This window comes from Amia ocellicauda, chromosome 7 (assembly GCF_036373705.1).
Source record: "Amia ocellicauda isolate fAmiCal2 chromosome 7, fAmiCal2.hap1, whole genome shotgun sequence".
NCBI classification, from domain to species: domain Eukaryota; kingdom Metazoa; phylum Chordata; class Actinopteri; order Amiiformes; family Amiidae; genus Amia; species Amia ocellicauda.
This window is the reverse complement of record NC_089856.1, coordinates 9,340,893-9,364,169: the sequence shown is the minus strand read 5'-3', so window position 1 is coordinate 9,364,169 and position 23,277 is coordinate 9,340,893. Positions and strand designations below refer to the sequence as shown.

The 23,277-nt window shown below is 43.8% G+C and overlaps 1 protein-coding gene across 1 annotated transcript in view; it reads left to right on the top strand.

Annotated features, from left to right (window-relative positions):
• dgkaa (diacylglycerol kinase, alpha a) overlaps window positions 1-23,277 on the top strand; it is a 37,173-nt gene that overhangs the window by 10,582 nt on the left and 3,314 nt on the right. The window contains exons 2-19 of the mRNA XM_066708236.1: window positions 7,609-7,719; window positions 11,909-11,985; window positions 12,625-12,769; window positions 13,481-13,561; window positions 13,741-13,790; window positions 14,056-14,130; window positions 15,224-15,340; window positions 17,545-17,662; window positions 18,096-18,184; window positions 19,249-19,368; window positions 19,805-19,903; window positions 20,192-20,284; window positions 20,664-20,737; window positions 20,939-21,013; window positions 21,701-21,786; window positions 21,899-21,988; window positions 22,264-22,424; window positions 23,068-23,132. Of these exons, the coding sequence (XP_066564333.1) occupies window positions 7,638-7,719; window positions 11,909-11,985; window positions 12,625-12,769; window positions 13,481-13,561; window positions 13,741-13,790; window positions 14,056-14,130; window positions 15,224-15,340; window positions 17,545-17,662; window positions 18,096-18,184; window positions 19,249-19,368; window positions 19,805-19,903; window positions 20,192-20,284; window positions 20,664-20,737; window positions 20,939-21,013; window positions 21,701-21,786; window positions 21,899-21,988; window positions 22,264-22,424; window positions 23,068-23,132 (1,697 nt within the window). The 5' untranslated portion in view covers window positions 7,609-7,637. The remainder of the gene's footprint in view (window positions 1-7,608; window positions 7,720-11,908; window positions 11,986-12,624; window positions 12,770-13,480; window positions 13,562-13,740; window positions 13,791-14,055; window positions 14,131-15,223; window positions 15,341-17,544; window positions 17,663-18,095; window positions 18,185-19,248; window positions 19,369-19,804; window positions 19,904-20,191; window positions 20,285-20,663; window positions 20,738-20,938; window positions 21,014-21,700; window positions 21,787-21,898; window positions 21,989-22,263; window positions 22,425-23,067; window positions 23,133-23,277) is intronic.

The window sequence follows — 23,277 nt, the reverse complement described above, 5'->3', positions numbered from 1 at the left end:
GTTCTTGTGCAGAGTCTGGAGGGATTATAGACTGAAGTAGATCTCAGTAAACTGCAGTAGACTTTAGTACCCCTCCGTAAAGCTTGATTTGCCTGCCTAGACTTTGGTAGATTTTAGTGCCTTGCTTAGGGTGATAGACAGTGAGTATGGGGCTTGAGCTGGGATGTGGGCAGCTCCTGGTATTTAGTATTTTTATTTTATTTGTGCCACTCAATCGGTCAGTGCAATACGACTGGTCCAGAGCTCAGCTGGAGCGCACAGTCACAATGCCCTATGCACTTTTTGTCCACATCTGGGCAATGTGAAAGCTCACTGGACTGTCTACTTTGCACTCTGATTTCAGTAGGAACTAACATGTTGCAAATCTGCTTTTTAAACTGTTACTGAGCACTCTTATCATTTTACTGTGACTTCTATTCCAATACCTGCCCCACCCCTGAGCACATACCAGGGACAGACCTTTACTGTTTGCACTTGTTAGCTCATTTGTACTAAGTTTTATGCCTATTGGATTTTGTTCTGCTTGCATTTACTGCACTCTGTAATGTTTTGAAAAGGCTTTATGTGTAAACTGTAAATTGCCCTGGGCGAGGGCGTCTGCAGAGAAGAAAGCAGTAGTAATAATAAGAAGAATCTCAAGGTGCAGGTTGAGGCCTGTAGTCCAGACAACACTGGTGCCACTGTGACCAGGATTCCCCACTGGGGCAGCGTACAGTTGTCCAACGACTGCCAGGTTTGCTTGGGCTCCAGTCGTCCAGGGTTTCCGCAGGGTTCTCGTTGAGGGCTGGACCAGTCTTCCCTGCAGCGCTCGTGCTCTTGTGGACTTGCAAGTGTGAAAAGAATGGCCATGGTGTTGATTTCTCGCTATGGAGTACTGTGGTGTTGGCGTGTATGCTTCCTTTTGTGCTCAGTGTTGTGTCGCCAAACCTCGCATGTCGGCGAGCTCTAGTGGCTTTTGAGCACGTGGGCATGATGAAACTGGAAAGAAGGGAGTTGTACCAGGTGGCCAGAGTGAGATCAACTGGAAAGCAGGTGACAATGTCTCCAGACACAGGGCGCCCTGGCCAGCCTTCTTGTGCTAGTCTGCCCTCGGTGCTCGCCTGTCATGTCTGATGTGAAACCGGATGTTTTTCACGCGTGTAGCTCACAGGAGGTTTGCAGTGCAGCTGGGTGTGATAGAGTTCACCCTCTGTCTCTGATTGAAACTGAAAGCTGGTTTGCACAAGCAGGCGGTTAAAACAAAGGGGTTTCCAGATGTCTTGCTTTTTTTTTTTTTTTTTGATTTAACAACAAAAAACAACAATTCTTTTCTTTTTCCGAGCACCCTGTGTGTGGGAGCGTGTCTGGTGGTTCGGAGAAACCGTTGTGCTCTTTCTCGCATGGCGGTCTCGTAACCTTTGCTTGGGTTGAAGTACATACTGCATGTGTTGGGGGACGTGTTGTTGATTGCATAATCTTGACATTTTGCACCACAGATGCCTGTTACACCCCCCCTCCTAATCTTGCCACTGACTTGCTTCCTTTGGCATTCACAGCCTTTTTATAGAAATTAAGCTAAAAATACAGAGGGCAGTTTCGGTCCATCTCTTCCTGTTGCCTCTGAAACAAAACCTCTCAAAAGTCTTTTAAGTTTCAAGGTGGAAAGATTTGTCAGTTAAACCCATGCTCTGTGTTTCTAGTATAATATACCTGAGAGCAACGTTTCCGGTCTGCAAATAGATCAGGACAAAGAGCATTAAAAAAACATGGGATGTATACAATTTGTGACATATGTATAGTCAATAACCACCAGCTGACTCAAAGATAATGTAATCAATTAACCTATTCCTCACAAAAAAAATGATTTAAATACACACTGACTTTTTAATAGAGATTTAGGACAACCCAGAGTAGAAAGCCTTCCCTATCCTTAATACGGCCTGCTTAATTCTCTCTGTTGTCGTTAAGATGTATCTGCATCCTAAGTATGAGAAGATTGTTTAATTTGTACATGAGAACAGTGCACAACGGGCATGAAGCGTCCTGAAGTTATTGGCTCGGAGTGCTCTTGTTGAGCTTGTAGAACAGGTGTCTGGAATAACTGTGTATCCCTTGAATACCTGGTTCTAGGCTATGATTGCCAGAAATTGTGGTTATGTTAGAGCTGCGGATTGTGGAGTGGTGGGCACGGAGGGGGAGATCTAAAGAAACTTGACTTTTAATCATACTTTATTAATCGAGAGAGATGGAGTGGGAGAGAGAGGAGGCAATGCAGAGTAGATTAGAGAGAGAGGCAGAATGGAGGAGTGGGTAGAGCTGAGAAGTGGGAGAGAGAGACGGTGTTTAGGGGATCAGGAGAGAGAGCGGGAGACTGTTTGGACCTGTGTAACGGTGATGAAAGCTTAGTCACTTTAAAGTATCTAACAAGGGCAGCTGCAAAACACACACTTCAGTCACGTACGTACGGAAGTAAAGTGAACACGATATGGCACCTAAGTACTATCCAGGAAATAAAAGAGCCTGGGAACAAAAAGTACAGCAAGCTAGCTCTGTGAAAATTATACTCCAGTGCTTTTTTATGGATTTATTTTTCTATAAAGATTCCTCCTTGACCAAATCTCATGCAAGAAACTCCTCGCTCTAAAAATAGAGCCAGCGGGTATTCCCTTGTTTACAGTGTGAGTCAGAGTCGGCAGATTGCAGAATCGGAGCACTTTGTCTCTTAGAGGAAGGAGGGTGGGGTGCGGTGGGGGGGAGGTCCTTTCCTCGTTCGCTGGTCTCCCTCCCCTCCTCCATAGGCACCCCTAGCAACGGCCACAGTGTCAGGCTGATGGGGAAACACTTTCCATGGCAACCCATCCCCCCTAGCAACTGTGTGACATCGGCCTGGATGCAGATCTGGGGCAGCTTTGGCCAACCCACATGGAAAAGTGTGTGTGTGGGGGGGGGTGACGGTGAATGGAAGGAGAGTGGCAAGAGTTACTGGTCTGAGCTGAGAGTCTGAAAATGAGAGGGAGAGATCGAGAGAATGGTCTTGCCCAGTCCATCAGCCCTAACCACTGAGGTTAGGGCTGATGGACTGGCAAGACGCAGAAGGAGGGAGATAGTGTGGGCTTAGTGGTTAGATTTAGGAGACTGTGGGAGAGAGTGAGAGAGAGAGGGTGGGGGGCAGTGGTTAGAAAAGAGACTGGCAGATGGAGGAGGACAGGACCGAACTGCTCACCCGCACTAAGACACTGGGAGACAGCTGAGTAACGTGAGCTCTTCTTAGTTTCAGTATGTGTACCGGGGGTGTTTCCTGTAGAGCTCCATTATCGCCTCTATGAACACGTGGCCGGCGGCAACTCAAACTCACAGACTTTTGACATGCACAGCCCAGATAAAGGACACAGTGAAAGTCAGACCTGTCGTGAAAAAAAACATGCGACTTCTCTGGGCAGACTGGACTTGTTTTGAATACTGTGGATGCTTTTTTTGCCCCAATGTTGGCCTAAACATGATTGTGTTAAAAAAAAAAATTAGGACTAAAAACTGCAATAGTTTCCAATTAGACCTGTCCGAGAGATTTTACAGGAAGTGCAGCAGGGGGAAGGTTATTGGTGTTGCGCAGTGTTCTGTAGCCCTGTAGGGGATTGGAAACATGGAGTCCTGTTTGTGTGCCTTTTAAAATCGCTTTTCAAGATTAGCACCTCACTCCCCCTGACTGAAACACAGTGAAATTATCACGTTTTGTGCCTTGCCTTGTCTTTCTTGCTTGAACTGCCTCAAGGGCCAGATTACGACACTCTAAAGCCCTAAAGTATTTCAAGCTTAAGAGGCCCTGTAGCATTACTAAAAATGTCTGTAATTATAACCGAAATAACTAGAGTTCATAACTTGGGAAGGACTATTCTATAAACCCAAGTATGACCCTAAAAAGGCATGTTTGTTTTTAAGCCAACATCATTGTATTTGATCAGACCCTGATAGGAGTTTACGCTTTGTGGCTTGCTGATTTTACAACGGCGCCTTTTTTGGCATTGGAAAGCAGCCGTTGGTGTTTATGACTCATTTTAGTGTCACTGATAACAAATCATCGGCGCTGAATAGATTTTCATTTACATTTCCATCTGAATTACAGTTGTTCCTGCACAGATTTATAAACTCAATATGTCAAATAATTGCGTGGCCATCTTTTTTTGGGTCACATTTTTTTTTGTATTCCCTGTCTGCTTTATTTTTCCACCAACTTGAAATAGAGTCCCTTAGCTGTAGCTTGCTGTGCTTAAGCCTGAATCTGGCAATGACTGCCTCTGTATAAAATATATTAAAGGAGGGAGAACGTGATGCCAGAAACTATATAAAATGATTCAGATTGGGGTTGCTAGAAGTTCCACAGGAGTGACGGAGAAGACCTGAGAATAATTATGGTCAAGTCTGCAAGTCTTGAGTTACAATTGCAACTGATATTTTATTCAATTCTAATAATGCTGTAGAATTCCAAAGAGACACAGATAGAAGGCAATTTACAACGCAGTTTAAACTGGTATATTTTATTACAAATCTCAGTGTGCAAAATTATCCTGTAGAGTTTAGCGACTTAAATCATAAGCATAACAATATTGTTACTGGACTGGAATGTAACTAGAATTGATCTATTATATAAATTATGAATTAAACCATTGTAACTGCCCCCCAGGTCTGCTAATAACACGGCAGGGTAACAGCACTGCGACTGACATTACGCAGCAGTGTCAAGCAGCCCAGAGGTGTGTCGTTTTGGACACGCAGAAACGCATCTCCCACTCCACTCTCGCTCCTGCACACCTGGGACTGCCGACGTCACGTAATGTCAGTCGTCGTGGAATTCCCCCGCAGTGTTTCTTCAATACAGATTTGGGCCAGAACTGAGAATTGGGCCTAGGCCAGGGGAAAGCATACTCCCCAACTGCAAAAAATATCTTAACAGTAGCAATAAATCTTCTCTCATGCCTCCAGAAATGTTGCGCCAGTCACTCATTATTTATTAGAACCCAAAATTAAAAAAATACATTAGTGGTTGTGATTAATGTCTGTACTCTCTCGCTCTCTCTCTCGCGCGCGCACATATATATATTTCAAGTCACTTAAAAAAGCTTTATTGACATGATAAATGGCATTAGTGTCGGCAATTTTTCTCTGCTGCTCTTTCTTCAATTTACTCCCATTGTAAAGAGTTGATCTCGGTCTTCATTATTCCAGCCCCAAGATATAAAACATTAAAATTCTCATTCCAGCCTCTCTTTTTGCTGGTATCGTAGTTGAATTGCTTCAGGAAAAAGGCAACTTTTTACAGTCTGAAACCTTTCTGTTCTTGATCCAGTGCGAACACGGATATAGGGGGGAAAAAACAAAAAACTATGCAAAGTGGAACAAAGTCTGGTGTTTTTGTTGTTCTTATGTTTTGTTTTTGCGTGTGCTTTTCATAGTGCTAAGTGTTTACATTCCTGCTCACTTCGCCCACTTGCCTAGCTACATGTACAAAATATGGTAGCTAAGCGACCAGTGTTGACCTTTGCAGGGAATCAAAGCGGGGAGGCCCATCCACTGACTAGCCTCTTTTCCTGGGGTTTCAGTCCAACTCAAGGCTCCTGCTTGAATCCAGGGTTTAGGCCCAGAGTGAGATATTCAGGTGTCTGACATTCATTCATTCTCTAAAATTATTGCACCTGAGGGAACATATTGTTGTTCTGTTTATGTACTCACTTCCCTGTTTAGCCTGTTTAAAAACATTACACAAATTCACTCTTGTTAAAATAATTTTGTAATATTTTTTTATATTATGTGTTCACTCAGTACTGGAAAGGAGATTTTATTGCAGTTTTGCTAATGAGTTTTAGTGCTACAGTTCAGTTTTTCCATATGCAATGTCATTGATATCGCTGCCCCCCCTTAATTCCTAAAAAGTTGAATCCTGGTCGTCTTTTAGATTGTAACTAAGCTTGTCTATTAGCAAACCTTGTCTATTTGAATATTGTAAAGTATGTGTGTGTAATAATAATACAACTATTTATATAGTGCCTTTCATACTAAATGCACCTCAAAGCGCTGTACAAGAAAATGAAATTTAAAATACAAAAAAGGAAAAGAATGAAACGCACAAAGTAATAAAATAGATATACAAATTTAAAAAATCCAGCAGTTATAAAAACAGCCAGTTTTAAGTAAGCCATTACTTTCACAAGTGCTTTCGTGATATGTTAGCCAAAGAACATTAAAATCGATCCTAAAGCGTACAGGAAGCCAGTGCAGAGAAGCTAGCACAGGAGAAATGTGAGCCCATTTCTTAGTTTTTGTTAAAGCCCTAACAGCTGCATTCTGCACAAGATGAAGGCGTGACAAAGCATTATTGCGATCCCAGAAAACAGCATATTGCAATAGTCTAATCTAGATTAAATTAAAGCATGAGACAAGGAGACGAATTATCCAATTTTAGGAAAAATCAGATGTCAAAAGGACACTTAAAGTAATGTGTCTAATATGAGATTTGAAGCCTAAATCAGAATCAAACATTACCCCCATGGATTTCACATTAGAGATTTCCCAAATCCATTCAATCTCTCTCTGAAAACCTATTAATAATAATTAATAATACAGAGATGTAGACTTGTGCCATCAAGTCTACAAATAATGATTATATTATAATTCTGGTTTAACCTCATTGGTTGACATACTGGCACACACCTTGCCAGTATAGGAAAACTGATGATGTGTGTTGAAATGTCTAGCCATGCTGAAAAGGCTGATTCAACCAATCAGGAAAGACTATCTGATTGGCCGTCATTTTTAATATGGTTGCATCAAGGCTATTTGGGACCATATTTGTTTGCTTTTATTTGGAAACATTTCTAAAAACAGGTAAATCTGGAATATAAGCCTATATCTGTTGTTTTTTTATTTTGTTTGATCCTTTCCCCTTGATGAAGTCTATATATGAAGTGAAGGCTTTTCAGCACCGCTTGTTTATATAACAAGACCCTGGACAAGGTCTCAGTTTTAGGCAGGGCTTATTCTCACTTGGTCTCTTTTTCTTTGGGTCTTTTTCTCGCCCATCTGCCTAACCCCCCCCCCCCCATCAGAAATAGCCTTACTGACATGTAGAGGTTAACGGAAGTGAATTCAAAATTAAGTTGACCTGTACAGTATGGACAATAAGTAGAAGAGCAAATATCTCTGTCAGTGAGAGGTGGGGGAGGGTACTGTGATGTGCCAATCTGTGAAAGTGTGAACAATTACAGGAAATGCAGAGAGAGGCATTACCCTCCCCCTTCCCTCTCTCTGATCAAAACCCAAAAACACTCCATTAAATACAAAATGCAATGTTGTTCTCATGTCATTTTTCTCTTTCTTAATTCCTCATTTGTTCACTCATCTCTCTCTCTCATATTCCCTCACACTCTCTCTCCTCTTTCGTATTTCCTCTCTCATTCCCTCACACTCTCTCAGCTGGCACCAATTGCTCGCTTCCTTTCACAGGCTCTGTCTTTCTTTCTCCCTCTCTCTCTGTCTCTCTCTCTCTGAGTTTAACTTTCATGCTGAGTGTACTGTGAGCTCTGTGTTTCTGGGCTGTTAGGGGCTGACCCCTCTCTCTCTCTCTCCCCCTCTCTGCAGTTGGCAGTGTGACAGTGCCCCTCTCGAAGATGGCTTTCCACGAATCCGAGGGCAAAGACATGACCTCCCTGAGCCCGGTGGACTTCATCCAGCTCCAGCAGTATCTCGACTGTGAGGTTCCTCTCTGCCCTAGTTTTCTTTTGCCTGTGTAGTCTCTCTTTTAAAATGGGGGCAGAATAACCCTTCCTACACTCAACATGCCTATAATGTAAGGGTGACTGTCCACACCTCATAGAATGGCCAGCAGTGTGGAGTGTGGTCAGGGATGGACTCCTGGCTGGAGGGTTGTGGGTTCAGTCCCATGTGGGGGACACTGCTGCTGTACCCTTGAGCAAGGTACTGTACCTAGATTGCTAGGGATCGGTAATGGGTTTTTTTTGGGGGGGTGTTGGAATTTTTTTAAAGAAAATGTGGAACTAAAACAACGCCACAGAGTTGCGGTTACTAATGCACTATTGAGAAATCTGGGTCAAGGCATTCTTTCCGTTGCTCAAGCATACAAATACAGGTTGTCAACTCAGTTAGTATTATAATGGGTTTTGGGGGGGAGGGGGGATTTTTTGGCATTTCATTTGTCAAACAAAAATGGAGCTTCTATAACCAGAAATGCTAAAAGTAGTAACAAATATTCGGTTAGGCCTATTCCAGTCCTAAACTGAGGACTACAGTGAGGGGAAAAAAGTATTTGATCCCCTGCTGATTTTGTATGTTTGCCCACTGACAAAGAAATGATCAGTCTATCATTTTGATGGTAGGTGTATTTTAACAGTGAGAAACAGAATAACAGCAAAAAAAAAACAGAAAAACTTATTTAAAAAAAGTTATAAATTGATTTGCATGTTAATGAGGGAAATCCCCTATCAATCAGCAAGATTTCTGGCTCCCAGGTGTCTTTTATACAGGTAATGAGCTCTCTTAAAGGGAGTGCTCCTAATCTCAGCTCGTTACCTGTATAAGAGACACCTGTCCACAGAAGCAATCAATCAATCAGATTCCAAACTCTCCACCATGGCCAAGACCAAAGAGCTGTCCAAGGATGTCAGGGACAAGATTGTAGACCTACACAAGGCTGGAATGGGCTACAAGACCATCGCCAAGCAGCTTGTTGAGAAGGTGACAACAGTTGGTGCGATTATTCGCAAATGGAAGAAACACAAAATAACTGTCAGTCTCCCTCGGTCTGGGGCTCCATGCAAGATCTCACCATGTGGAGTTTCAATGATCATGAGAACGGTGAGGAATCAGCCCAGAACTACACGGGAGGATCTTGTTAATGATCTCAAGGCAGCTGGGACCATAGTCACCAAGAAAACAATTGGTAACACACTATGCCGTGAAGGACTGAAATCCTGCAGTGCCCGCAAGGCCCCCCTGCTCAAGAAAGCACATGTACAATGAACATCTGAATGATTCAGAGGAGAACTGGGTGAAAATGGTCTCGGATGAGACCAAAATCAAGCTCTTTGGCATCAACTCAACTCACCGTGTTTGGAGGAGGAGGAATGACCCCAAGAACACCATCCCCACCTTCAAACATGGAGGTGGAAACATTATGCTTTGGGGGTGTTTTTCTGCTAAGGGGACAGGACAACTGCACCGCATCAAAGGGACGATGGACGGGGCCATGTACCGTCAAATCTTGGGTGAGAACCTCCTTCCCTCAGCCAGGGCATTGAAAATGGGTCGTGGATCGGTATTCCAGCATGACAATGACCCAAAACACACAGCCAAGGCAACAAAGGAGTGGCTCAAGAAGAAGCACATTAAGGTCCTGGAGTGGCCTAGCCAGTCTCCAGACCTTAATCCCATAGAAAATCTGTGGAGGGAGCTGAAGGTTCGAGTTGCCAAACGTCAGCCTCGAAACCTTAATGACTTTGAGAGGATCTGCAAAGAGGAGTGGGACAAAATCCCTCCTGAGATGTGTGCAAACCTGGTGACCAACTACAAGAAACGTCTGACCTCTGTGATTGCCAACAAGGGTTTTGCCACCAAGTACTAAGTCGAAGGGGTCAGATACTTATTTCCCTCATTAACGTGCAAATCAATTTATAACTTTTTTGAAATGCATTTTTCTGGATTTTTTTGTTGTTATTCTGTTTCTCACTGTTAAAATACACCTACCATTAAAATTATAGACTGATCATTTCTTTGTCAGTGGGCAAACGTACAGAATCAGCAGGGCATCAAATACTTTTTTCCCCCACTGTAATTGGGAATGAAATGGAGAGAATTACATTATTGAGTTTGTGATATTTGAGCTGCGATGTTTCTCCTAACTCCTCAAACTATACTTTGGGCTACAGTTGAACAAATAGTTTAGAATTTTCACCCTGAAGCGAAATGTTTTCCTTGACAATATGTAGCATCGTTAAATTCCTCCGACACTTCGTCATCGTAGTCACAGTCATTCCGGAAACGCATTACATTATTTTGAGAAGAACTGCCTACACAGAAACGCTAATCAGGTTAAGGCATAGGAAAACTATAAAGTATTATACATCACAGAATGTTTCTAAAGGTGTTAAGTAAAACAGTTTTTTTGGTAAAGTTATCCCAATTGTTTTAGTATTCAGTTTTTTTTAAAGGCCGAATTCGCTCTCTTCCCAAGGTGCTTTCTCCTGTGTTATGTGTTCACAACAGATGCACAAGCAACACCAAAAAACAGGTTTTTGTTTCTTGTGATTACCCAAATTTCAGAACCGGTTGCTGCAAAAGCTAACTTAGTGTTACTGGGAATCTTTTTTTCACTTTTTCCTGTCTGGATGCATGTGAGCAGATTGCAGCTTGATCTTTAGATATAGTTGCAGCAGTGTACATTTTTTAGTGTTTCCCATTTTTGTTCAAGGAAAATGTAGTTACATTTTCTACACATATTTAACGTATTGTGTTATATAAAGAGGTATATGAAAATAAGTTAAAACCTTGTTCATTTACATTGGAAATGGTTGAGTACAAGCAGAGATAGGATATGAATCATCATTATACTCTATTTTTTTCAACAATAGAGGTGGTTGTCTGTTGCTTTACTGGCTACTGGGGTAATTTACATGATCAAGGAACTACTACCGAGTGATCAGCTCATGTAGATCAACTTGAGCATGAACAATGCATTGCGTCAGGTCTCTAATTAAGGCTACAGGCACAATACATTCCAGTGAAATGCAAACAAGGCCAATCTAACCCCTACTCTTGGACTTCAGCTGTGAACTGGTCTAAGAGATGAGGACAATGGAGCACAAGTATCTATACAAAGTGGTGAATAGTTTTTAGCATTCCAGTGTTCTGATGAGCTGGTCCCTCATTATTAGGCTACCGCACTAAGATCAAATCCAAGAGTATAAAAAGTACTCCACTTCATGCACACTGAGACATGTTCCTCAGAGAAAAACTTCCAGACTTTGAAGCAACACCGTCAAAGGAATATGTTCACATGTTCTCCCAGTAGGCAAGTAAAAGGGTTATCTGTGTTACATACTTGGATATTGGTGGTTAGGTGGTGTTTATTTATATAACTGGATATTGGTTAACTTAGTTATTAATGTACCTCTTGTCACATTGGAATTCAAATAATTTAAATTGTGCTTATTAATCTATGATTTGATGTCTACTTTTAAGACCCCTAATTCCCTACAGTTGTCTATCTGCTGAATACAAATGCCAAGGACTGGACTAAATCAATATTTTGCCCTTCCCATCCATCCATCCATCCATCCACCCATCCATCCAACCATCCATTTTCAATAAGCAATACATCCACTACAGGGTGACGGTGAGCCGGAGCCCAGTCTGGCGGGCAAAGGGCACATAGCAGGGATAGCCAAGACTGAACACCACAGACACCCTACTCACACAACTTTAGGGCAATGTAGAGTAGTCAAGCCACTGAAGCAGCCTATCTTCAGGATGTGGGAGAAAACCAGAGAGCCCAGAGAATATGCTGTGCTACTGCACCACTGTGCCCTGATGCCGTTTCTAGTACAGTGATATTTCAATCATCAAACCATTTAAATTACTCATAAAATGTAGAAGTTCCAGCGCACATAGGACATTTAGTTCTCAAAGCAGAATATGTTCAAGATTTCAAATCTGCCTAATTGTAATATACAATACACCTACTGACACAGCTTTGAATATATCATTGTTATTGTACATCATGATCAGAGTTTAAAAAAACGTAATTGAGTTTCATAAAAACTGTGGTGACTGTCATTTTAATAATAATTCACCACTGAGCTGGCCATAAACCCTAAGAGATGCACTCACTCTCTCTCACTCTCTCTCTCTCTCTCTCTCTCCACAGACTGCCGCCTCAAAGTGAAAGATGTGCTGAAAGATTTCTACGGGGAGGGGGTCCTCTCTCAGCACAGACACGGAGAGGTGGGAGCCAACAAATGCGAGAAATGAAAGCGGCCTGTTTCGCTCATTTTATGTTATCTAGGATGACTCCCCACCCGCTGTCGTTCTCCCATTGCTGGGTTTCTGTCTTTTCAAAATATTTTTGGGCATCCGACATTATTTTCATATTATCATTTGCCGATCTTTTGGTCGCATTTGACTTGGACCAGATTCAAACCAGTAGTCAGCTGTAAAGTCTGACCTTCATTGTTCTGCACCGGTGTGGGTCTGTTGAGTCACTCAGGATCATCTCTGATCTCTGATCTTCTATGTAGAATTGAATAAATGTAATTGCTCACACAGACTCATGAGGTCGGAGTCTGGAGCCTGGAGGAAGCCGATAAAGATTCCAGTTGATTGAATTAAGACATCAGAGTTATTGATTTCTAAGCAGGGGTGGCCCAAAGTTTACATACACTTAACTCCTTTCCATCAGCTGGAATCTTGGCAGTGTATCCCCTAGACTCCCAACAGGATATCTCTGCAGTATAGCTTAATGGACCATCATGGACACTATTTATTCGACCAAATGATTTGCAAATCACTGTCATACAATCTTCCACAACTGTTTATCTTTTGAAATGGGTGAGGCCTCTCAGTGTTGCCTCTCTTCCCCCTCAGTGGATCGACGAGAAAGGTTTCCAGCTCTTCATGAAGACCTACCTGGACGTAGAGGACTTTCCCACAGATCTGTGCCAGCGGCTGTTCCAGTCCTTCCAGAATTCCCAGCCTGATGGTTCCAAGTCTACCAGTAACTCTCCTGACCGTGAGTCTTGCAGTGTCTTCAGTTTGCTTACTATGAATAGTGCAGGAATCACCTATGAACACCTCATTTACATCCTCTGAGGTCATAAAACCCCTCAACCCCTAGTTTGTGGCCCAAATCTCTAACTCTGACTGCTTTACTCTGTTTTACTTATGATCAACATCAGTCTCAATTCAACTGCATGAGTTTTTCCCAGGCATTATTCTTAAGGTCTTCCTACATTAATTAATTAGGAACATGTGCCCATTTTTGACAAGGTTGGACCCCCTTTCCTATGTGGAACCAATCTATATTTTTAATTTGTGGTAGGAATGTGTGATCTTTTTTTATGCATTAAAAATCATGGGATATATTTTAAATATATTTAGGCCTGGAACCCATATTTTTATTTTATATGTTGAAAATCAGTTGTAGAAATGAACCTCACCGTATATTAGATATATTTGGACTCGCCAAAATCTCTCTTCTTCAGGATGGATGAGACCTAGCCTGTGTCCTGAAATGCACTTGGTTAAGCACTGTGCTATTTTTGCACCTTACAATCCCAGAATGCCCCACAGTTCCAGCTAATACTCCCTTTGGGTTTTTTTTTTTTGGACTAGCAGTCTGAAGCTGCATGAAACTTGTGGAGGCACAGGGAGAGACTGGTGTAGAAAGGGTACAAGGAGTGTCTGTGTTCATCTGTGTCTGATTTGATTTCCTCTCTCTCAGGCCCAAGGCAGGTGTGTCTGAAAGACGTGTCTTGTTACCTGTCTCTGTTGGAGGAAGGACAGCCACATGATAAACTAGAATGTGAGTGCTCCCTCCATCCTCTCCTTTCTTACCGCCTCTCAATTTCCCTTCTCTCTCTCTCTTCCTGAGTTAATTCTCCGTTCTCTCTTCTCTCCTCTCCCTCACTTTCTCTTTCTTTTTGCAATCTGATACTCACCCTGGCTGAGCTCGCTGACTTTGCCCCTCTTTTTCCCTCGCAGTCACCTTTAAGCTGTACGATAAGGACGGCAATGGACTCCTCGACAGCTCTGTGAGTACACGGATTCTGCAGTCTTTCTTAAGTAGGCCTGTCCGTCAAAGCCAAAGCTCTGAACAAGACATGCTTGAACCAAAGGCCCAGAGAATCCTGGGAAATTTGTCATGCTTTCCCCTTGGCTAGAAGAGGGCACAGACTTGCACAGTATTGTGAGAGCTCCATATGTACCAATCAAGTCTTGCCCACACACTTGACACCTGTGACATGGTAGCTGTCAGTTCTGTGCCAGGGTGATGGACTGTGTTGTTGCTGTTGGCAGGAAGTGGACAGAATCATTGCTCAGATGATGCATGCTGCCGAATACTTGGGCTGGGACGTCAGTGAACTGAGACCGGTAAGAACCACCCTCCCCCCCCCCACAAACACACCCATGTGGAAGCCATTGGAAACTACGGTAACACAATAATACAACAGCAGTAAAACCATGTTTAAAGTGCTTTTACAAAGTGTTTCAGAAGACACTGATTTTACCCCACTTGTACAATCGCAGCAAAAGGCTGAACTGACTAATTAGTGTATCCAATCTGATGGGAATTAAAGGAGCAAAAAAAGAACTGGCAATTGTAAAATATATAGCTCTGAAAAATGAGGCCTGCTATTACAGCCACCATCACAAGAGACCGCCTTTGCAAGTGGTGTACGATGTGGTAAAACACTCTATTAGTCAATCACTGTAAAGTAGTCTGTAAAATTAGCAGCATGTACAAAGCTAAAACTAATTAGCTTGATGCATCCTTCCCACACTGACTGGCATTCTAGCTGAGCTCTTAATTGCGTAATTAAGTTCTTGATGAGCCGACAACCTTCAGCTAAACCTGTTTCCTGCTCTTCAAATGGTGTTTCGTGTTATCAGGAACATCTTATAGGTAACTTGACCCCCCCACCTCTTTTGTTTTTAAATGAAGGTCAAGTTAAATCATCTGTGCATTTCTACATCAGAGTGCTTAGTCAGAATAAACAAAAGCAGAACAGAACAGAGCTCCCAATCAGGAAGCTGAGAAATCTGTTGTCTTGTCAAAGGACGAATAATTAACTTTTCTGTAAAGGTGAATTCAGCCGTAAGTTTTTTTTTTTTTTTTTTTTTTTTTTTTGCAGCTGTCTATTGCTTTTTCCCCAGCATACACCGAGCCCCCTAATCTGTAGCCAGAAGGGTTCTCTATGCTGGAAAAATATGTATACTTGAGAAGTAAGGTTGACAAATTGGTTGTACCTTTTCATAGTCTATAATTGTATTCTCTTGTAAGTGTTGACTATAGTATAACAGTTGATGACTATAGTATATTTGGACTCTAGCAGGGTTTCCCTCAGAAAATTGCATAGGCATGGCAGACTAAGATTTGTTTCATGAGTGTTCTGGGAAGGGTCAGGGCTGGGGAATCGTGCCAGTTCAGGCAGTGGGGCTGATTGTGCCGTGTGTGTTTGGGCAGGTCCTGAAGGATATGATGACAGCCATAGACTCTGACGGCAGCGGGACGGTGTCTCTGGAGGAGTGGATCGAGGGTGGCATGAACAATGTCCCCCTGCTGGTGCTACTGGGACTGCAGGCAAGAGACCGTTCCCTCTCTCCCTCCATATATATCTCCTTATCTCTATCTTCTTGTGTCTTTCACTCTCACTCCATCTCTCTTGCTCGGTGATCCACCTGTAGTTGTAAAGTGGAAGATCTTCCCCCTCCCACACTGACCTACCTACAACTGCTTTTCTTTTTCCTGATAAGCCAGCAACACAAGTAACACATAATCGGGCCATATGAGAGTCACTAGAATCGGCTGTGTACGCTGCAGTGTTATAACATTCGGATCCTTGTATGTGTGCGTGTGTCTCCAGCCTCAGTCTCCCAGCACGCATGACCTTGGCTTCCTGCTGCCAACACCACTGTCTTTGCATCTCTCCCCATCTCCACACCATCAGCAGCAGCCCCGTCTAATGAGACTTGTGGTTTGCGGTGTCAGAGCTGGCCTCACTTTGCATCATGTAGTTTGTGTGACTTAGTTTGTTTTTTGTTCCTGTTTTTCTTGGTCCTCTCTCATCGGGGAGAAAAACAAGTGTTATATATCTGGCCTGTTAGGTTATTCTGTTTATTGGAATGAATGCATCATCCGAAACACTCGCCATTCAAGCCGTGTTGGAGTAGCGCTGCCAGTGCCACTCATTGAGGAAGTGTAGTGCCGTGGTGGGTGGAAGTGGAGCCTTGTGGGAGTTTGAAAGGGCATGGAAATAACATGTGAAAATAACACTTTAGGCTGCATCGGTTGTAGTATAATTAGCTGTGAGGGAGTTTGAGAAACGCCAGAGTGCCATGGACATCCTGTCCTGCTGACAAGGTTGATGGTGACAAAGTTGAGACATTAGACGCGAGCACCCTAAAAAAGGACTGGGCGTCATTCAGAAACTTCTGAAACTACCTGTTGAGAAGAAAATATATCTCGTGCTGCCCCTGAAAAGACCTTGACTCTCCTTTCTTTCAAATGCTCCTTTTTCACATCTTTTGAATAAAGGTATTTAAAAAGCAATTTTAAAAAGTACTTTTCTCTGTCTCTTGCTTGCTGTCGTTCTGCTGTTTTCTGTCATTCTCTCTCGTTCTCTTACTCGATTTCTCTGTCTTGTTCTCCCTTACCAGTTTCTCTTATTTGATTTTGCTCCAGCCCATTTCCAGTGTATTTCAGTGAAATACAGCATGTCAACATGTACCCACAGAACAGCTCCACAGTACTGATGCTATGCCAACAATGGTCTTTGCAGAAGAACAAACAGAGTCCTTTTTGACAGACCTAGTAGTCCTGGCAGCACAAGAGTTTGTTTGATTCTGCCTAGTTTTGGTTTTCTGCCAACTCCGAATCTTGTCTGAGTTCTATAGCTTTACATTACAGCACAGTAAGATAAGTATAAAAGAGGTCAGCAGCAGAACCAGCCCTGTCCTGAGACATGAAAGGTTTGGTGTGACGTGCTTGCATTTAGTTCTGGCTTTTTGTAGGACATGTGATTGTCACATTGTATACTGTACATTAACAGTACACCCTATTTATTTAGTTTTAACAATGTCCTTTGATTTCCAGTCATGCAGTCCTACTTAAATGTTATTCCGTGCATCTTTCCCTTGGCAGAACACAATTGTGCAAGCATACAGAGTTTGGCACCTCAAAGGGCAAATACTGCCAGGGGACCGGATTTGTCAGGGACTCTTACTTTTGGCCTGATACCCAGCATCTCCTTTTCAATGACTTGGATTTCAAACTGACCCATTTAGAGTTGCAGACAAAAGACAACCCCATTCACCCCCAGCCCCCAGCCCCCTCTGAAGTTGCCTTTTTTTAATATATATTTATTTATAAATTGTATGACATCTGCAATGGCCACAGCATGGTTTTGACACCACAGCAAGCTGTAATGTCTTTGCAGCATCAGCCTTATGACACCGTCTGCGAGGGCTTCCTGCCGTCGAAGCAGTCAGAGTGCTGAAACAAATGTGATCTTTAATCTGTTGCATACAAATTAAACTGAATCGAATCCAGATTTGATTTTAAAAGGTAAAAAAAATGCAGAATATGGAATGTTTCTTTCTCTTTCTCTCTCTCTCTCGCATGTGCTTGCTTTCTCACACTCTCCTCTCACTTGCTTGTGCATAAGCTCTCTTTCTGTTCTGTCACTCGTTCCCTTTCTTGTTCTCTCTCCCTCCCTTGTTCTCTCTATCCTCTCTCTTTCATCCTCTAACTCTGTCCCCCTCTCTCTCTCTCTCTCTCTCTCTCAGATGACACAGAAGGATGGCCAGCACTTGTGGCGTATGAAGCATTTCAACCGGCCGGTCTACTGCAATGTGTGTCAGAACCTGCTGCTGGGGCTGAGGAAGCAGGGCCTATGCTGCACCTGTGAGTCTGTCCACCGGGGGGCGCCACACACTCGGACAATTCAGTACAATGCAATCCAATTAAGAATTTTACTCTAAAAGGAGGAAATTTGGGTATTTACAGACTAAATCAGTTACAAAAAAAGGTAGTTTCCTCAACCCTACAACAGATTTAACACACCAGATTAAACCAATACAAATGTACATATATTGAGACTGAGAAAGTAAATGTAAACTTCAGTCAAAAGTGGATCCCAATAATAATAAAATATTAAGTCTTTGTCCTTTTCCCCCTACTCTTTTTAACTTCCTTATAATCCCAGACAACCTCAGCAGGGTTCATCAGGGGACTGTCTTGTGTTATCTGGGGATGGTCCATGTACAAGCCCCTCCTGAAGACCTGAAACTTTCTCAGCGTTGTACGTCAACACTGATTGTGACTTGTGTGTTTGCAGGCTGTAAGTATACAGTCCACGATCGCTGTGCCAACAAAGCGCTGTCCCCCTGCGCCCGCACTTACGTCAAGTCCAAGAAAGACACAGGGGTGAGTTTTCGGAGACTTTTTGCCTTCTCTATTCTCACTGCTGCTCCTGGGGCGACTCTTTTCTGCTTTTCATCGCAAATCTCGACACCACTGGACAAAATAAAGGGTTGGGGGGTCGAATCGTAAAACACGCAGTTCTCTGGTACTAGCGATTGCAGTTGCTGTTTGAATACAAATGAAGGTGAGGGAGGAATCTGATGCATGTGTCAGTTTATTAATCAGTATATGCTAGTATTACGTTGTTGTTTTTTTTCCCTCTCTCCATTATATAATCACAGTTAAATTTATCCACTGGCACTGAAACTTCCACAGATGTACGCAGCTCCCAACTGTGCTCATCAGAAACACACAAGTGAAAGGATGCGCTGTGCTCAGAACATAATTACCCTTGAGCTCTCCCATCTTCTTAACATGTCAGCCTACTCACTCTCCCCACTGCAGGCCTGATCGGCACCTAGCCATGTTAGCATTGCACATTAGACAAGGTTTTTCTACATTTCAGATCGACCACATTTGTTGTTTTATTTTATTTGCACTCGCTCTTTGGAGAAAGTAGAGCCCAGGGAGAATTGGACCTTTTTCTAGCTCTTTCTCATCAAGGGAGAATTATGAATAACATATTTGATCAGCCCTGTGCTTAAAGCATTGTCTTTATGCAACAAATGTATATATGATGTATGATTCTTTTATTTCTCATCTATACATGGCTGTGTGGGTTTTCTCCAGGTGCTCGTTTCCTCCCACAATCCAAACACAGGCTGCTTAAGTTGACTGGCTACTCTGAATTGCCCTGTAGTTGTTTGTGTGCGTTTGTCTCTGCTACCCTGCACTGGACTTTCACCATCTAAAATAAATGCATCGTAAGCCCCTTGCACACCAACACAGGTTCCGATTGGCATCCATGTGAAAGCCTCGGGAGGTGGGCCAGCCAGCACTGACCTGGGCGGAGCAAGTCCAAAGGCAGTGACCACAGATTTAATCCCCCCTATTGGAGCTGCAATGTAGAAGCGCATACCCAATCTGGCCAACACCGTGTGTTTGTCTCTCTCTCCCTCTCTGCGCAGGTCCAGGTCCATGACTGGGTGAGTGGCAACTGCGATGCCAGCAAGTGCGATAGGTGCCAGAAGAAGATTAAGAGTTACCAGGGGCTGACTGGCAAGCACTGCGTTTGGTGCCACGTCAAGGTACGGGTGTCTCCCCTGCAGACGGGCACAACCCGGCCAATGCACTGGGACTGTCGTGTGAGGCCACGGTTTGGTTGTATTTTGGGCCTGATGATTAAAAGACATTGTAGTACCCTCTGCCACACGGTGTTGTTGGTGTTCTCTGATCATGGCGTGCAAAGGTCTGCGCCTCTCATAGGTTCATCTCTGGAATTACAATACATATCCAGAGCAAATCCTGTTATATTTATAGAAATTCTGTAGGTTATTTTATATTTTGTTTGACTATTTGTGTTTTTCATTTAGTATAGAATAGACTTTTTTTCATTCTGTGTTTTTGTGTCTGTGAGGTTATATCTACAGGGTAGCTTTATCAGCTGTAGTGTTTAAAGTACTCATTGTGCTGTGGGGCCGGGCATGAGAGTGCGTTGTCTGAAGAAACGTTGTTGTCTTTCAGCTCCACAATGACTGTGTGTCCCAGGTGTCAGCTGAGTGCGACTGCGGCCCCTTGAAGGACCACATCCTGCCACCCTGGGCCATCTACCCCATTATCCAGGTATCTGGCAACACACACACACACACACACACAGAGGGAGGGAGAGAAACAGAGGGAGGGAGAGGGAGGGAGAGAGAGGGAGAGAGAGGGAGAGAGAGGGAGAGAGAGGGAGAGAGAGGGAGAGAGAGAGAGAGAGAGGTGCAATACACAATCCCACTCCCGTCTGTCGAAGAAGCTGTAGGATCCTGTTTGAAGTTTTAATGCTTTGCTTCAGAACGGACACTGACTACCCAGATCTGTGGCACTGTGTCGTGCCGTGCCGTAACCCCCAGTTTTCTGTACCCTCAGGAGCACAGCGCACTGAAGAACGGCTGTCTCAGTGGCACCTTGACCGATGACGGCGGGCTGCAACACACCACCCCCGACGGGCAGATCCTGCGGGTGTGTACACTGGACCGCCTCTGTCAGCCAACGGGTTCTCAGGCAGGAGGCGCAGGCTGTGATGTGATGGGGGAGTTTGCTAAATATGTAATCATGAAATAGTATCAGAACACTTCACTTATTTAAAATACATTTAACTTACAACTTGTTTGAAGAATCAATGTAAGTGCAGGTACATTTCTTTTAACAGTTAATTTAATTATTTGTACTTATTTGCCCTGCACCTTTTGAAATTGTGGGACTAGTCTGTGTTTCTATTTGTGAACTCCCCATGGTTGTGTGTGTGTGTGTGTGTGTGGTTGCAGCAGTTGTTTCAAATGGATGGATAAACACATGCATAAGCTGGGCTTTGCTGAAATGATCTGCCCTCCCTCCACAGATCTGCCCTATCCCAGACACACACCCCCTCCTGGTCTTTGTGAACCCCAAGAGTGGAGGCAAACAAGGAGAGAGGTGAGGAAATGGCTGCGCTGAACTCTTATAATGAATTTTGGAACTTGTTAGTTGAATGGAAGCATCAATATTGTGGACTGTGTGAACGATATGGTTGTAAAACGCAAGTCATTTGCACAGGGCTTAAAACAGCAGTGTGAGTGTTGTAACTGTGTGTGAGTATGAGTGCGAGACTCGCTGATCTCTGCGTTTGTACCACAGGGTGCTGAGGAAGTTCCAGTATCTGCTCAACCCCAAGCAGGTCTACAATCTGGCCAGTGGCGGCCCGGGACTGGGGTGAGGCTGATTTTTGATTGGTTTACACAGTCTGGCCAACAGCCCCTGCTGACTCGGCATGTCCGCACTATCTTCTAACAGTGTGCAGCCTCTGTGCCTTCTCCCCATGCTCAGCAGTGTGATTCATGATCATGGGGAATGTGCCACAGTCTTCTTGCACTTTTAACATGTTTTTACTGTGTTTGTACCATAGTTTTAAAATGGTATAGAATTAAATTAAACCTCATCAAACAAAATAAATCTTACTGTATATACACATGAAAAGTAATAGTCACACTTATATGTATGGTATACACACCATTTGCCAGAAATGAAATATGGTGGCTGTGTAGTTATGGTTATGGTCAATTCAGTAATTTAAGGATTACTGGGAACAAACTCCCCAGCAACAATTCAGCTTCTCAAAGACCAGATTAATTGAAAATTAATACTTTCCTGTGGAATGGGTGATTTAGGGGTGATCTATGTATCCAACTGGCCCTCCAGGACCAGGCTTAGACCCCCAATAGATACAAAATACAGCCAGCCCAGCCCATCTGTACACAAAACATTCAGGACTCATTGGCACTTAAATGCACAACGGTGACTACCGAAATGATCGTACGCTGTCGTTCAACCCTCCCTCCTCTTTTCCTGTGGGTTCATCAGTGTATCAGTGTGCTGATGGGTGGTTGCTGTTTTTTTCAGGCTACACTTCTTCCGAGACCTATTGGACTACAGGATCCTGGTGTGTGGAGGCGATGGGACAGTGGGCTGGATATTGGATGCCATAGGTTAGCATCCTCTTTCACCTTTGAACTGGATCAAGGCCTCAGGAGTGGCCAGAGGTTTTGTGGTTTAGGTACCACCACACTTTTCAACACCGGCTCCTCTCCTCTCTTCCAGACAAAGCCAACCTGCTGGTGAGGCCCCCTGTGGCAGTGCTGCCCCTAGGCACTGGCAACGATCTGGCTCGCTGTCTCCGCTGGGGGGGAGGTGAGCCTTTACCACACACACACACACACACACACACACACACACATAAATCGGTATGCAAATGACACCGAGTTGGAGAGGGAGTCTGTGACCGTGACGGAGACAGAGATACGAACGATGACAGTGACAGAACCACAGCTGCACTGTGACAGAGATGGGGACCCAGACAGTGACAGTGACCTAGAGAAAGTCACAGAGACACGGACACCATAGACAAACGTGGCATATCATTTGATTTGCAACAAATTGGAACATGTGTGTGTGATTGTGTGTAGGCTATGATGGAATGGACCTGCGCAGGATCCTGAAGGAGATCGAGAACAGCTCCCAGGTGCTGATGGACAGATGGAGTGTCCAGGTCATCCCGGAGGACAGCCAGGAGGCAGGGGACCCTGTGCCCTACGAGATCATCAACAACTACTTCTCCATTGGGGTGGTGAGTGGGACACACCGACAGACGCACACACAGACACAGACACTGACACAGGAAGGTACACACATGCACAAACGGACGCAGACAGGCAACAGAGATGCATGCACAGACACGCACAACCACATACAGGCAGGCACAGACATGCACAGACCGGTACAGACACGCACACACACAGAGATGGGCACAGACAGAGACACTCACACACACACAGATCTACAGCTACATACTGCTGAGCAGCCCATATATTATTCATTACATTAAACATTTAAATTTGATAAATGTTTTAATGTGATAAAAAAACAGCTGCGTAAATAATGTGTAATCTTATGTATTACAAGGACCTGTACACAGTGCTTCTAAAAGGCATCTGTGCCTCAGCAAGACTCAAATGGGGGTTAAAGACAAACTATTGTCTCCTCAATGAGCTCTGAAGTGGCCTGTAGTGGGTCTTTGTACTGCATTGATATGTTGATTTTGTCAATTATTTAAAAACAGGCCATTAAGGTAGAATAGAGGGGTCGTGGGTCATTTCCACAGGGAGCAATGAAGCTATTTACTGCAGGTTCAGCTCTATGTAACAGTCAGCCCATGTAGTTGATGTCAAGGGATGTTGCTGTGTTCTGATTGGCAGCTCTTGTGTCCACAGGACGCGTCCATCGCCCATCGCTTCCACATGATGAGAGAGAAGCATCCCCAGAAATTCAACAGCAGGTGTGTGCCCGGGCAGCGGGGGGGGTTGTGGTCTGGGCCCCGATCTTGAAGCCAGACGGTCCTAAGCTCATAACCCCGATGACACCATTGCTGATGTAACAGATATCACTTAGAGGGACACGATTGCCTTGCAAATAGCTCCAAA